The sequence below is a fragment of the Phascolarctos cinereus genome, unplaced genomic scaffold (genome assembly GCF_003287225.1).
Source record: "Phascolarctos cinereus isolate Bilbo 61053 unplaced genomic scaffold, phaCin_HiC Scaffold_4;HRSCAF=312, whole genome shotgun sequence".
Taxonomy (NCBI): domain Eukaryota; kingdom Metazoa; phylum Chordata; class Mammalia; order Diprotodontia; family Phascolarctidae; genus Phascolarctos; species Phascolarctos cinereus.
Genome location: NW_027555847.1, coordinates 161,704,274 through 161,719,043, shown reverse-complemented (window position 1 = coordinate 161,719,043; position 14,770 = coordinate 161,704,274). Strand labels below are relative to the sequence as shown.

The following is a 14,770-nucleotide window of genomic DNA, read 5'->3' as shown; positions in this document are numbered from 1 at the left end:
TCTTGTCTGGTGCTTGCTAAGGGGGTAGACTTTGGGGTGGCTAGCACTGCTGGAGGCCATAGGGGTCTGGCAGCTTACCTGGTGCTGAGCTGGGGTCCTAGTGCTGGTATCTGGCATATGCTGAGGTAGGTGGGGTACCTCTACATTTCCCTGGGCTACACTGAAGCATGTGGCGGTCTCGACACTGAAAGTTGCCCTGTTTGCCCTAGGCTACACTGAAGCACATGGAGGTCTGCCTGCTGGAGGCCATCTGTTTTCCTTGAGCTATGCTGAAGCACTTGCTGGTTCTCAGAGCTACAGTCTGCCCTTTCCCCTGGGTATGCTGAAGCACATGACAGGTCTTGGCGTTGGCATTTGCCTGCTCCACCACACTGGGGCTCAGAATCTCAAGACCTCTCTAATTTGATTTCTTTTAAAAAGAAAAAAATCAAATTACCAGTATCAAAAATGAAAAGTGTGAATGCACCACTAATGAAAATGAAATTAAAGCAATTATTAGGAGCTATTTTGTCCAATTATGTGCCAATAAAACTAATAATCTAAATGAAATATAAAAATATTTATGGAATATAAATTGCCCAGATTAACAGAAGAGGAAACAGAATAGTTCAATAACCCTATCTTAGAAAAAGAAATTGAACAAGCCATAAATGAGATTCCTAAGGGAAAAAAAAAACAGGACCAAATGGATTTACAAATGAATTATCCCAGTAATTTTCAGAACAATTAATTCCAACATGATATAAACTATTTGAAAAAATAGGCAAAAAAAGTCTTATCAAATTCCTTCTATGACACCAATATGGTTTTGATACCTAAAACAAGGAGAGCAAAAACAGAGAAAGAAAACTAGACAAATTTCCCTCATGAATACTGATGCAAAAATTTAAATAAAATACTAGCAAAAAAGACTATAACAATATTTCACAAAGATCATACACTATGACTAGGTGAAATTTATATTAGTAATGATAGGCTGGTTCAATATCAGGACAACTATAAACATAATTGACCACATCAATAACAAAAAAAAAAGAAAGAAAAATCATATGATCTGCATCAATAGATGCAGAAAAAGCTTTCAACAAAATACAACTATGCTTGTTTAAAAAAAACAGTAAAAGGCATAGAAATAAAAGGAGCTTTTCTTAAGATGAAAGTAGTATCTATCTAAAACTAGAAACAAGCATTGTCTGTAATGACAATAAGCTAGAAGCCTTCCCAGCAGATCAGAAATTAAGCAAGAATGTCCATTATCACCACTATTATTCAATATTGTGCTAAAAGTGCTAGCTTTAGCAGTAAGACAAGAAAAAGAAATGGAAGGAATAAGACTAGGAAACAAGAAACAAAACTATCACTCTTTGTAGATGATATGATGGTATACTTAGAGAATTCAAGACAATCAAGTAAAAAACGAGGTGAAACAATTAACAACGTTAACGAAGTTGCAAGATACAATATAAATCCACATAAACCATCAGCATTTCTATATTTTACCAACAAAATCCAGCGGGAAGACATAGAAAGAGAAATTTCATTTAAAATAATTTCAGACAGTATAAAATACTTGGAAGTCCACCTTCCAAGACACACATAGGAACTATATGAACACAATTACAAAATAAAGACAGTTCTAAACAATTGGAGAAATAGTAATTGCTCATGAGTAGGCTAAGCCAATATAATAAAAATGACAATGTACCTAAATTACTTTACTTATTCAGTCCCATATCAATCAAGCTACTAAAGAATTATTTTACGAAGCTAGAAAAAATAAAATTCATCTGGAAAAACACAATGTCAAGAGTATCAAGGGAATCAATTTTTTAAAAAAGTAAAAGAAGACAACCTACCAGTACCAGATCTCAGACTATATTCTACAAAGCAGTAATCATCAAAATAACCAAAAAATCTAGATAAGAAATAGGGTAGTTGATCAATGGAATAAATTAGGTATACAATATACAGAAGTAAATAACCATGGTAACCTACTGTTTGATAAACCAAAGGATCCAACCTTTGGAGAAAAGAACTCACTATTCAACAAAAACTGCTGGGAAAACTAGAAAGAAGTATGGCAGAAACCAAGTATAGACCAACATCTTACACCATATATCAAGATAAAATCAAAGTGGGTACACAATTTGGACATAAATAGTGATATCTTAAGCAAATTAGAGGATCATGGGGATAAGGAAAGAGTTTATGACCAAATAAGAGATAGAGAGGAAAACAGGAGTTAAAACAGAACAGTCCCTGCCTGTCCTCAATTCTACTTGGAGGATAACAGATTTATATAGATAAGTAAGTATAATATATTTTAAAAAGAAAAGAGCACTAATACCCGGGGTGGAGATAGAAGGAAAAATCAGGGAAGTTTTTGGGTAGGAGGCAACACCTGAGCTGAGACTGGAAGGAAGCTAAGTATTCTGAGGGGTGTTGGTAAGGGAGGTATTGTAATCCAGACATGGGGAGAACCTATACAAAGGCACGGAGGAGGAAGATAGGCTACTGGGTTCAGGGAACAGCTAGTGGTCCAGTTTGGCAGGTGTTAAGGAGGGTAATATGAAGTAAGTCTGGAAAGGTAGGTGGGAGGCAGATTGCAGACATGGATGCAGGGGTGTTCTGGAGCCAGCTCAAACAAGCTCAAGAGAGCCGAAGGTTAATTTTTAGTGTAAGCATTTACGCCTCGGAAATTAGCAAATGCTACAAAATCAGGACTGTACGTATTGTTCTGTTTATTTTTAGACTTAAAAAAGTGAAAATGTTACCAAGGCATAGTAAATTTAAAAGTATGTCACATGGACATTTTTTTTCAGGGGGTCAGTTGTCAAGCATTTACCAGCAGAACCTGCATAGATGCCACCTTAAAGCAAAAGGAAGCACTTGAGATTCTATGCCTTACAAAGATTTATTTGACTATATGGAAGAGGGATTAGAAAGAGGAAAGACTTGAGGCAGGAAGACCAATTAGGAGGCTCCTGCAATAGTGTAAGCAGTAAGTGAAGCATACCTGGACCAGGATAGTGTACATGTGAATGAAGAGAAGGGAACAGATATGAAAGACATTGCATAAGCAGTGAGACATGGCCACAGAAAAGAATGAAGAATTAAGGATAACTGAGGATGTAAATGGAAGAAGACTGGTACTCTCAAAAGGAACAAGTAAGTTTTAAGATAGAGTAGGGTATGCTACTTTGGGAGAGATGGAGGAAAGAATAATGAGCCCACTTTGGACATCTTAGTTCTTCATGCCATATGAAACCCAAGCAGAGATGTCCAACAAGCAGCTGGTGATATGGAACTGTAATTCACAGGAGATTAGGGATGGCTAAAAGATTTGGGAATCATTTGTGTATCGTAGATTTGTGATAATTGAACCCCATGGGAGCTGATGAAATCACCAAGAGAAAAAATATAGAAAAGAGAACTGAGAGGAAACAACCACACCTAGTGGGAAATGTATGCTGATCCATGAAAGGAGATTAAGAAAGAGCCATACAAAAGGAAGCAGACAAACCAGGAGACAACAAGGTCACAAAAGCCAATAAAGATCTCTTAAGGCCTTCCAGCTCAAAAATTCCATACAACTTCATCGGAATTCTTACCATTTTTTTTTTGGTTGATCAGAAACATTTGATTATAAAGGACTATCTGTGAATTGTTTGCATATTTCAATTTTGGTGTAGTGCACCTGCCCAAAAGAGACCTAAGGTTCCAGGTCAACCCTAACATGTTGCTAGCTGCATGTGATCTTGGTCAAGTCATCTGATTTTTCTCAACCTCTTCTCCGATGCCTACTAAAACTGTGCAATCTCGGCCAAGTTACTCCATCTCTCTGGGCCTCAGTTTGCTCCCTTGTAAAATGAGAAGAATGAAGCAGAAGACATCTCAGATCTTTTTCAATTCTAAATTTATGATCTCGAGCTCTAAAATGAAGATACCACCTACCCTATCTACCTAACTCTGATGGTTGTTATGAAAATTAGACAGTATATATTAATAAGTGACATGTGAATTATAATGTAAGGAGTGATACGCAGTATGAATGCTTTCATTTTGAAATGAAACAGTACCTCCCTCTGCCATGGCAGCCCCCTTCTCCCATAGCTGAGTTCCTTCTGGGGGCTTCTATTATTTTTATTCCCCTTCTGGCCTGACTTCTGATTCTCTGGACATTGCCACCATGTCCTCCACGTGGATACTTTCTCTCCCTCCCTTTGCTTTTCAGCTCTTACCCCATTAGAACATAAGCTCCTGGGACATTATGATCCAAAGCCCCCCAAATGTACAATAAGACTAGAAGCTGCAGCCACTCTGCCAAAACCGAGCATCAAAGAGGCATCTGTGTAACGGGAAGCAGAGAGGCTGAGCTTGGGAGCATTGTATCGTCTCAGCAGAATTATAGCCCAACCATCGCAGATGTATTGGAGACAGGCAGAGACAGGAGAACGAAAAGCAAAGTGGGGGAAGGGATAAGGGAAAAACACAAAACAAAAAAAATCCCAGAATCCTTCCGGTCTCTCATGTAAGCGTGAAGGCCTCCTTTCTGTTCCCAAACACAAAGGCACCCAGTGATCCACAATGGGATGGAAGGGCTACGGCTCCTCTTTCTAGCAGACCACAGTGAAAGCCAGATGCTTGGGCAATGGAAGAAGACAGACTGAGCAGATTAAAAAAAACACAGGGAACAGACTGAGAAAGGCAGAAGAAATCATGCCATAGCGTGATATGCACAGAGGTGCAAGGCTAATACTGCTCCTGAGGAAAAAGTGAGTGCGGGACAATTTTAACCTCTTTGCTGACCCCCCATGAGATTAGTTAACCTGTCATCTAAGTATCACAAGGTTAGACAATTACCCCACTATGTTTCAATAGCACTAAAGGAGAAATGGGAAGTTATTTGGCACAGTGGATAGAGTGCTGGCCTTGGAGTCAGGAGGACCTGAGTTCAAATCTGGCCTCAGACACTTACTAGCTGTGTGACCCTGGGCAAGTCACTTAACCCTGTTTGCCTCAGTTTCCTCATCTGTAAAAATGAGCTAGAGAAGGAAATGGCAAAACATTCCAGTATGACCCAATGGGGATCACAAAGTCGGACACAACTGGAATGACTCAACAACAAAGGAGAAATAATTATCCTGTTATTCAAAAGGAGACATCAGTTATATAAGGTCCTCTATGGAACATAAGCTCCTTGAGGGCAGGGAGGACCTTTCTATACTCAGTGCTGCACAGCGTCTAGCACATAGTAAGTGCTTCATAAATTCTTGTTAACTGGAGCAGTTACATTGCACTGCAGTTAGAATGCTGGCTTTAGAGTTAGGAATCCTGCTGTTGCTCAGTTATGTCCAATTCTTCATGACCCCATTTGGGGGTTTTTGTTGAAAAGATACTGGAGTGTTTTGCCATTTCCCTCTCCAGCTCATTTTGCAGATGAGAAAACTGAGGCAAATAGGGTTAAGTGAATTGCCCAGGGTCACACAGCTAATAAGTGTCTGAGGCCAGAGTGGAGCTCAGGTCTTCTTGACTCCAGACCCAGCACTTTATCCACTGTGCCACCTAGCTGCCTCCAAGTTAGGAATAGGATCAAAAGAAATAACCTGAGTGGATAGAGCACCAGCCCTGAAGTCAGGAGTACCTGAGTTCAAATACGGCCTCATACCAAACACTTGACACTTACTAGCTTGTGACCCTGGGCAAGTCACTTAGCCCCAATTGCCTAAAAAGAAAAAAAAATAACCTGTATAAAGTGCTTTGCAAACCTTAAAGAGTTATAGAAATGTTAGCTATATTACCATTACCAGTGACCTATGAGTTCATGACAGAAGTATGGGAAATTCAAAAGCCTTCCTGGCCAGTTCCCCACCCTATTTGGGACACGGGCCAAAACAATTCTCTTTCCTTGGGAAAGGGCAAGACGTAGAGAGAGGAAGGGGGAAGAGGCTGCAATGACTTCAGAGCAAGAGTACTTACTCTCCATCCAACAGGAACTCTTCTTCATCTTGATACCACTAAAAACTTCACCTACTAAAAGAGCTTAGCATCTAAAGAGGAAGTCCAGAAGGAGCTCCAAAGAGTCTCAGGACAGAACTGCACTCTTCTGCACATCTCTCCCCTCCAGATGAAATGACCTCATGTCTATGCTGTACACTTTGGGGGATAGAGAAGGGAAAGGGAGGACGATACAGGCTACAAGCTATCTGTTGCCAGGTGGGAGAAATGATTCATTTGGACCCCTACTCTATTCCAATCAGTATTAATCATTTTGATATTTTACATAAGTCATACAGGGATAATTAGAAAAAACAGGTTATAGTAGGCCTCAAACTTTAATGTAATGTTCACTATTTGTTTACCAATTATGAAGCTCATTTGCCCAACCACAAGAATGCTGACAAAGATATCTCCATCCTGTTTTACTCAAATTCTGTGTCCAAACCCAACATGGGTGAGATGTCTTGATTCTTTTGGAAGTCCCCCAACTTATTTTTGCACCTCCGGATCACCCTCTCTTGCCCAACATGAACAGGTGACCATTTTATGACCATCTTATGACTACTTGGTCACCAAAGATGACTCTTGCCTTGCCCATCTTAATTTTTGACCCTCAAGAGCAAGGTCTATTAATCAATGAGATTCTGTATTTTACCATGTCTCTTTTGCATATTTGGGTATCACACCTTATAAAAGTAAGGTCTTGGGGACCAGGGGCTTCTCAGATCATGAAGAAGATCTGAGGTCCACTTCATTAGAGGGGACTATAGACCCTTTAATAAGATGCCATGGGTTCAGAGCTCTGCCTCAGTGGTTTTTCTCACAGACTGGACAATTTAAAAACCACACACAGGGTGCTTAGATCTTGCCTACCTGCCAAGCTTCTCTGATCTTCTTCTCTGACAGGAGAAGGTGTCCATCGAGGGATGTGAGAGATGCCCTGAGAGATCAGCTCATTCAGATAATACTCAATCACTTCCTTCCCCTGGAATACAAGGCAAGCAAAGAGAAGAGAAAGATGTCCTCCATGAGCTCAGTGGCTTCCACGGCCACTCTTAGAGGAGCAAATGGGAGACTCCAGCCATCCCACCATGAAAGTAGCAGTAAAGCCATCTAGCCAGCTGTTGGTAGTCAATTGCATGGGGGCAAAAAGCCAGATGTGGGCAAACCAGGATCCATTACAATAAAGATCCCTCATTTCACAAGAGCCTTGTGCTCCACAGTCCAGGGAAGGGCATTTTCCAAAGACAGCAAAAAGCCAAAGAATGGTCCTCCACATTCTGGAGACTATAACCATAATAAGAACTGTTTGTTAGTGAGTATCTCTTCTGAACATCCAGTCTGTTACACGTGAAACTAACCGGCTCCATTTCTTACCTTCTTGATGTTGGCCGTGTACTGCTTCATCGCAATTTTCTCCACGGCATTTTCAAAGCCGAAGAATGATTTGATGTCAAGAGAGGCTGACTGCTCGAAGCAGGTCCACTCATCATTCTCGGGGTGAACCTGAAATCCAGAGAGGCCAAGTCATTTACAAAGTCACAAGACCATAGAACACTCAGAGCTAGATCCAAATGTACCCTTTTCACACTTTGGGAAGCAGGCCGAAGTGAATTAGACAACCTCCAAGTGAATTAGATACAACTATATTGGACATTAAATTCCCATTAAAGTTTAACCACTGTGCATTGGGCTGACTTTGAGCTTCTGGGTTTGCTATGAGTGTGGCATGGGCCTAAACAATGCTCCATGAGCCCTCTGAGGAAACTCCTTCTGAAGAGTCAAAGTGGCCAGGTCGCACAGTCCTACATTCAGGAATAATCTGGTTGTCAGTTAGCAGTGAGGGTCTTTCTAAAGGCCTCTGAGAATGGCCTATTCTCATCATTAAGTATTCATTAATTGTCTTTTGGTACACACGCACACACACACACACAGAGCGAATTGAGAAATTCATCCATGAGGCTGTGAAGTGGTATTTGATTATTTGAAAAGGAAGGCCTCTGACAACTGGTCAGGTCTTTTCTAGACTGGAGGAAGGAAAAAATACATGTTGTCGATAACGTCAGGACAGGGATGATCTATCTCACTTTTCTTTGATGACATCCTCAAAGTCTAGAACAGTGACCAGTATACAGTAAGCACTTAATCAATGTGTGTTACTTGGCGATTGTGCAAAGTCAGGCACAGGCCAGATCAGCAACATTACAACTGCTGCCTTTAACAAATGACTAGCACAAGTAACACAATGAGGGAGGAAGTAACTTCTTTGCGGGAGCTTAAAGAAATGTTGTGTTCCTCACTGACACCTGCCCAGATGGAAATATCTGGATTGTACTAGAACTAAGTCTCCATCCCATCTAACAGCCACGATAGTCCTATTTTGCAGTAATAGAGTCATGGAAAGGATATCATTTTGGAAGGTATGAAGATGAGCTAATGACATAATAAGGCCAGAAGAGGGATAGGTTTTCAACAGAAACTTCTTGGCAGAAACTACTTCACACTACTCTGCCTCATCCCACACTATGGTGTCATAATTGGCTGAAAGTGACAGGGTTCTGAGGAATTGTTGACTGTATCTCGGAGGTCTTTTAGAACTTTGCAGCAAGCTGACACAGTTGCCTTTCTAAAAACAGTGAGGAAAAAGCCCTGGATTTCAAGTCAAAGAATCTGCATTTGAATCCTGCACTTTACAACTTATATCTTGTGTGATTCTTGGGTAAGATCTCAACCTCTAGGCCTTGGTTTCATCATCTATAAAACTGGACTAGATGATCTCTGAGGTCCCTTCAAGGATCAAATGAGATACTATTTACAAAGTGCTTAGAACAGTACCTGCAATGCAGTAGGTACTTAATAAATGCTTGTTCCCTCCTTCTCTAACTTCATGCTTAGAATTCAGGGGTGGGGAACCTGCAGCCTCGAGGCCACATATGGCCCTCGGTCCTCAAGTGTGGCCCTTTGACTGAATCCAAACTTCATAGAACAAATCCCCTTAATAAAAAGATTTGTTCTAGCTCCAGCCTTGGAGTCAGGAGGACCTGAATTTGAATCCAATGTCAGACACATGACAGCTTACTAGCTGTGTGACCCTGGGCAAGTCACTTAACCCCGATTGCCTCACCAAAAAGGTAAAAAAAAATTTGTTCTGTAAAACTGAGACTAAGTCAAAAGGCCACATATGGCCTCAAGGTCACAGGTTCCACACCCTTGCTTTAGATCTATGATCCTACTCTTAAATCCAGTCTTATACGACTAGCTTTCCAGGGAAAGTTTCACATAGCAATGGCCACTGGTGGTGGGAAACAAACCCACATAACGACACCTTTCCCAAGGAAGAGAGACAAAGTCTGCATCATGGACCACTTACAGTGTAGCTGCAGTTCTCAAGAACAATGACTCGATTGGCAAATGTCTCATTGTGGGCCTCAATAAGAAGAGTTCGATCCTTCCGATTTAAAACATTTTTCTGCACAAAGATAACATACTCGACCCCAGCAATCTATAAGAGAAATCGGATAATGGGGCAAATAACACAGAAGAAAGCAATCATGGTTCATAGCCTCCTGTCTCAGGGACACTGGGAACCAAGAAAAGAGTTTAAAGACCTACCTTCTTCAATAACCGTGGTGCATCTACAGTCAGTTTGCAGCTGCGCTCAACAATGTGAATGGATCCATCCCGGCTCTTGGATTCATGAATGATCTCACTGCCCAAGAACACAGGTATCTGGGGGCATGTCGGAAAACGTTTTTCATAGGCCTAGGAGAGGCAAAAATGGGACTCAATATCAGGCTCTGGGTGCCAGTATGACACTGAGAGACATATGCTGTATTGGGGGAAAAAAATTCATTGAGACACCCCCGGCTTCCCTGACTTCCTTCAAGTCCCAGCTAAAATACCACCTTCTGTAGGAAACCTTTCCTAATCCCTGTTAACCTTAGTGTTTTCCTCTGTTGTGTATTTCCCATTTATCCTGTATACAGGTTGTTGGGTTTTTTTTTAATGTAGTTGTTTACATGTCATCTCCCCCAGTAGATAGTGAACTCCCCAAAGGCAAAGACTGTCGTTTGCTATTCTTTTTATCCCTGGAGCTTAGCATAGTACCCAGCACGTAGCAGGCACTTAATAAATGTTTACTGATGAGCTGATGGTACCATACACCAGCCAGGTGACTTTGGGTAGATCATGGCCTCTCTGGGCCCAAGTCTTTTCATCCATAAAATAAAGAGACTAACCAAGATGATTCCTAAGATCTTCCTACCTCTAGAATTCTAAGATTCTGTGATATTGCCATCTCACAAGATCCATTCTCTGGCAAAATCTAACAACTTCATTTATTTATTTATTTTGCTTTTTGGTGAAGCAATTGGGGTTAAGTGGCTTGCCCAGGGTTACAAACCTAGTAAGTATCAAGTGTCTGAGGCCAGATTTGAACTCAGGTCCTCCTGATTTCAAAGCCGGAGGTCTATCCACTGCACTACCTAGCTGCTCCAAAATATAGCAATTTTCTTGACTGTACCAGGAAATTTAGGGGCACTGATGCTAGTCTGTATGTTGCTGCCATTTTTCTTAAAGAACCACACAGAAAATCACCCTACTTCTAGTCATGTACCATAAAAGTGACCCTACTGAGACATCACATTCATTCTTCTGTCTTAGATTCTTAGTTAGGTCTCCCTCTAGGATGTAATTTTAAGTTACATTGTTGAAAAAGAACATTAAATCATGTAATTCCTCCCCTGCCAATACCTGATAAGGAAGCAACAGAGAAAGAGAGAGAGACCAAGAAATTTTCACTTGCAAATGCTTTACATTAATTTTTCATTAAGTTTGCAGCCCCATTTGAAAATCCAGCAATTAACTTAGCTTTGTCTCTATCATTCTCAGTATATTCTATTTTATGAACAACCAGACTGTAAGCTCACTAAGGGCAGGGCCCATGGTATCCATTTCAACCCACAGTATTTTAAGATTGGTTCCTGCACACAGGGCAGGGAACTGACAGCTAAGTGCTTAGGTTTCATAACATTAAATTATTTAGAAATACCGCTGCAATAGACAAGTCATAAAAACTGATCATGCCTTTTGACCCAACAATTCCATGGCTAGGATTCTAACCTAAAAAAAAAATCATAAAAAGAAAAAACAGGACTTACCTTTGCAAAAATAATAATAGCTGATTTATGTATAATAGCAAAAAAACCAAATAACCTATATGCCCACTAACTATAGGATGGATGAATAAATTATGACATGCTAATGGAATATCATGGCTCCATAAAAAATTTAACATGAAACGTACAAAAAAGTGATGCAAAGCAAGTTTGGCAGAACCAGAATTGCATCTACATGGACTGACACTAGAAGGAGGGAAAGGAGAAGAGAAGTAATAAAGGAAGAAGAAAGTGAAGTGGGAGGACAAAAAAGAAGAGGAGAGAGGAAAGGAAGAAACGAGGGAAGAAGGGTAGGAAGAAGCCAGCAATGGGCAGGATGGGTAGAAAGAAAGGAACAAGTCAGGTAACAAGTGGAAGGGGGAAAGGAAGAAACAAGGGAAGGATGGTGGGAAGAAAAAAGGAAGAAGTCAGGGAAGGAAGAAAGGAAAGAGGGAAGAAGGAAAGAAGTAATAGAAAGGGAAGGAAGGGACAAGGAAAAAAAGGAAAAATAAAGGGAGAAAGAAAAATGAAAGGTAGTGGAACTTCAGGCTGTTTCAGAAAGGGACACAGAAAAGCATCTTTTGTCTACCAGTCATCTATTAATGTATCTGGTTCTACTTTGTTAAATGCTAAAGGTTTTGTGTAAGATCCCATTCCTTATTTTGCACATTAATTTGTTTGTCTTGGTCATTGTAACTGTTTCATCTGTAATATGATATAATCTCTAAGATCTCTCCCAGCTCCTTATTCTGTACATTTATTTAAGGGGTTATTAAGTTTATAATAAAAAAAAATTTAAAGAAAATCAAATAAATAGAACCTCAGAAGAAAAGGTAAACTTCCTTGGGCGTCAACTCTGAAGTCCCTGGAGCTGGCTTCAGGGTACACAGGACAGAGAGGGCTCCCCGAGGCTTTACTGTTTACGCAGGACTTCCTGAGAACAAATGTGTTTTACGTGGTAGCTCATTGCTGTTGGGATCCTGCATTTGGTACAAGGTCACATGAAAAGCTAAGGACATGCTCAGCTAAGGAATGTGAAACTGAAATACAGTTTCCATCTTCTAAAGGCTGTTGATAAAAGAGGTGATTTATTTTAGACCCTAAAAGGGGAAAGTTCCTGCCTCATTCAGAGCCCATTCAGTACAAGGGTTGGACAGCTGTAATTTAACAGCATCTGTGTATACCTTTATTAGAACAGAATTTACTACACAGACACTGCTCCCAGCGTCTGTCATACCTCCTTAGATGTCCTGGGATTGGGATTTAACACTCACTCTGAAAATAACCAAGGCATCTGAGGACACATCCTGCCTTTGCAGCCAGACCTACTACCAGGAGGTAGGGCAGCTCTCACACTCCCAGAGCTCAGGCTGCCTACACTGGGAAACGTGGAAAGTTTCTTTCTAGTCACTGGTACAACTATCTTGGCCATCTCCGCTCTTTTTCTGGCTGTGGCTTTAGATAGACTAGGTTAGATTCCTCCTTGAATTTTTATAGAATTTGGTGTTGAATCAAACAAACAACATCACTGTGAGTTTCTACCTCCCAGCTGTGCCTTCCCTAGAGGTCCAAAGGTTCCCTGGTCTCTCAAAGGCTGGCAGAGGGAATTCTGATAAGGACTTCCATTCACATCATACATTTCAGAGCTCCAAGCCCTCAAACTTACTGAAGTTTTTCTCCCTTGAGTAGAGAGTAGCTTGAGGAGGACACACAGCCACTACATTAGGCCAGGCCCTCCTTACCTTTCACCTAGATAATTACAACCGCCTCTGACTGTCTTCCCTGTATCAAGTCTCTCCCCTCTACAATCCAGCCTCCACACTACTTCAAAAGTGATTTTCCTTAAGCACAGATCTGACCATGACATTACCCTATTCTACCAACTCCATTGGCTCTACTACAAATGCAAACTCCTTTACCTAGCTTTTAAGTAGAGCTTCATGACTGGGCCCAGCTTGCCTTTCCAGACTCATTGCACCTTACTCCCCCTCTAAAATTCTGTGATCCAGCCAAGGTGGCTTTCTCTTGGTCATTCATACAAGAATCTCCATTTCCCCTGTCTCCATGCCTTTTTTTCTGGTCATCTCCTAAGCCTGGAATTCAACTCCTTCCTTACAATAAGACCTGGGTTGGAATCTTGGGTCCACTCTTTAATAGCTATGTGACCTTGAAAAAAATCATTAAAATTCCTGAAGCCCTAGTTTCCCCATCCATAAGAATAAGGATAATTCCAACTGCCCATTTACAGATTTACTCTAAGGATCAAACAAGATTAAGGAGCAGCTAAGTGGTGAAGTAGAGTGAGTGTCGGCCCTGGAAGCAGGAGGACCTGAGTTCAAGTTTGACCTCAGACACTATCTAGCTGTGTGACCCTGGGCAAGTCACTTAACCCTGATTGCCAGAGAGAGAGAGAGAGAGAGAGAGAGAGAGAGAATATACAGCACAACCCAAAAGTCTTAGTGTAGTTTTAAGCTTTAATAAGTTCAGAAGCATAAATGCTACAAACTTAACATAAGAAATCATTTGAAAGTTGAATTATTCAAATTTCCTTTGTTCTTATTTAGTTGTATAAATTTTGAATAATGCATTTTAATTTTAGTTTTCATTTCATTCCCTCCTAAGTAAGACTAAAGATCTTAAGGCTTGATGACAAATGCAAATCCTTTCGGTCACAGAGCAGTACCAAATTCAAAAATCGATTAGATTCAATTTTTACAGCATAAGATGATGAATTTTAATAAGAAACATCAATATTTTCAAAATTTTAGATAGTCATCCTTTCAAATGATTTTTTTTGGATAAGTCTGTAGTGTATAAGTGTGTAGGTCTGAAGTAATTAAGGCCCTAAAACTGCACTAAGACTTTTGGGACGCCATCTATGAAAGCACTTTGTTAAATGTAAAAGGGTTTCACAGATTCAAGAGAGGCATCATGGTACAGTGGAAAGAATGCTGGAGCAGGAGTCAGAGGACTGGGATTCGAATTGCAATTCTATCACTTACCGAATGACTGTTCTGAGCTTCAGTTGACTAATCTCTAAAATCTATTAAAAAAAAAAAGGTCTGACGGTCCCTTTGATTTCTAATTCTATAACCCAATGATCCCACTATTTAGATATTATTCAGGGGCAGCTAGGTGGTACAGTGGATAGAGCATTGGCCCTGGAGTCAGGAGGACCCGAATTCAAATCTGGCCTCAGACACTTACTAGCTGTGTGACTCTGGCCAAGTTACTTTAACCCCAACTGCCTCGCAAAAAAAAAAAAAAGATTATTAGTTTTATTTACCTACTGTTCCTAGTGCTCCTAGTTCTGCCCTTCTACAGCAAAACAGAGTAAGTTTACTCCCTCTTGTACATAATAGACCTCCATATATCTGTTTATACTATCATTTCCCCGCTTAATCTCTCCTCCAGACAAGTCATCTTCATTTCCTTTTAGTAATTAGTATAGGGCCTAGCATACAGTAGGTGCTTAATAAATGCTAGTTGAACGGCTGACTCCTTAATTGGTTCCTAAGTTCCATTCCTTCCTTACTCCCCAGCTCTGGATATATTCTAATTTGTCTAGGTCCTTTTTTTTGGGGGGGGGTAGGCAATGAGGTTAAGTGACTTGC

At 40.6% G+C, this 14,770-nt stretch overlaps 1 protein-coding gene across 1 annotated transcript in view; it reads right to left on the bottom strand.

Moving 5' to 3' along the window:
• The window catches only part of SEC14L5 (SEC14 like lipid binding 5), an 82,599-nt gene that overhangs the window by 28,597 nt on the left and 39,232 nt on the right, over positions 1 to 14,770 (bottom strand). Inside the window, exons 3-6 of the mRNA XM_020979684.2 lie at positions 9,613 to 9,762; positions 9,371 to 9,502; positions 7,378 to 7,506; positions 6,874 to 6,985 (exon numbers count right to left, since the gene is read on the bottom strand). Coding sequence (XP_020835343.1) covers positions 6,874 to 6,985; positions 7,378 to 7,506; positions 9,371 to 9,502; positions 9,613 to 9,762 — 523 coding nt within the window. The remainder of the gene's footprint in view (positions 1 to 6,873; positions 6,986 to 7,377; positions 7,507 to 9,370; positions 9,503 to 9,612; positions 9,763 to 14,770) is intronic.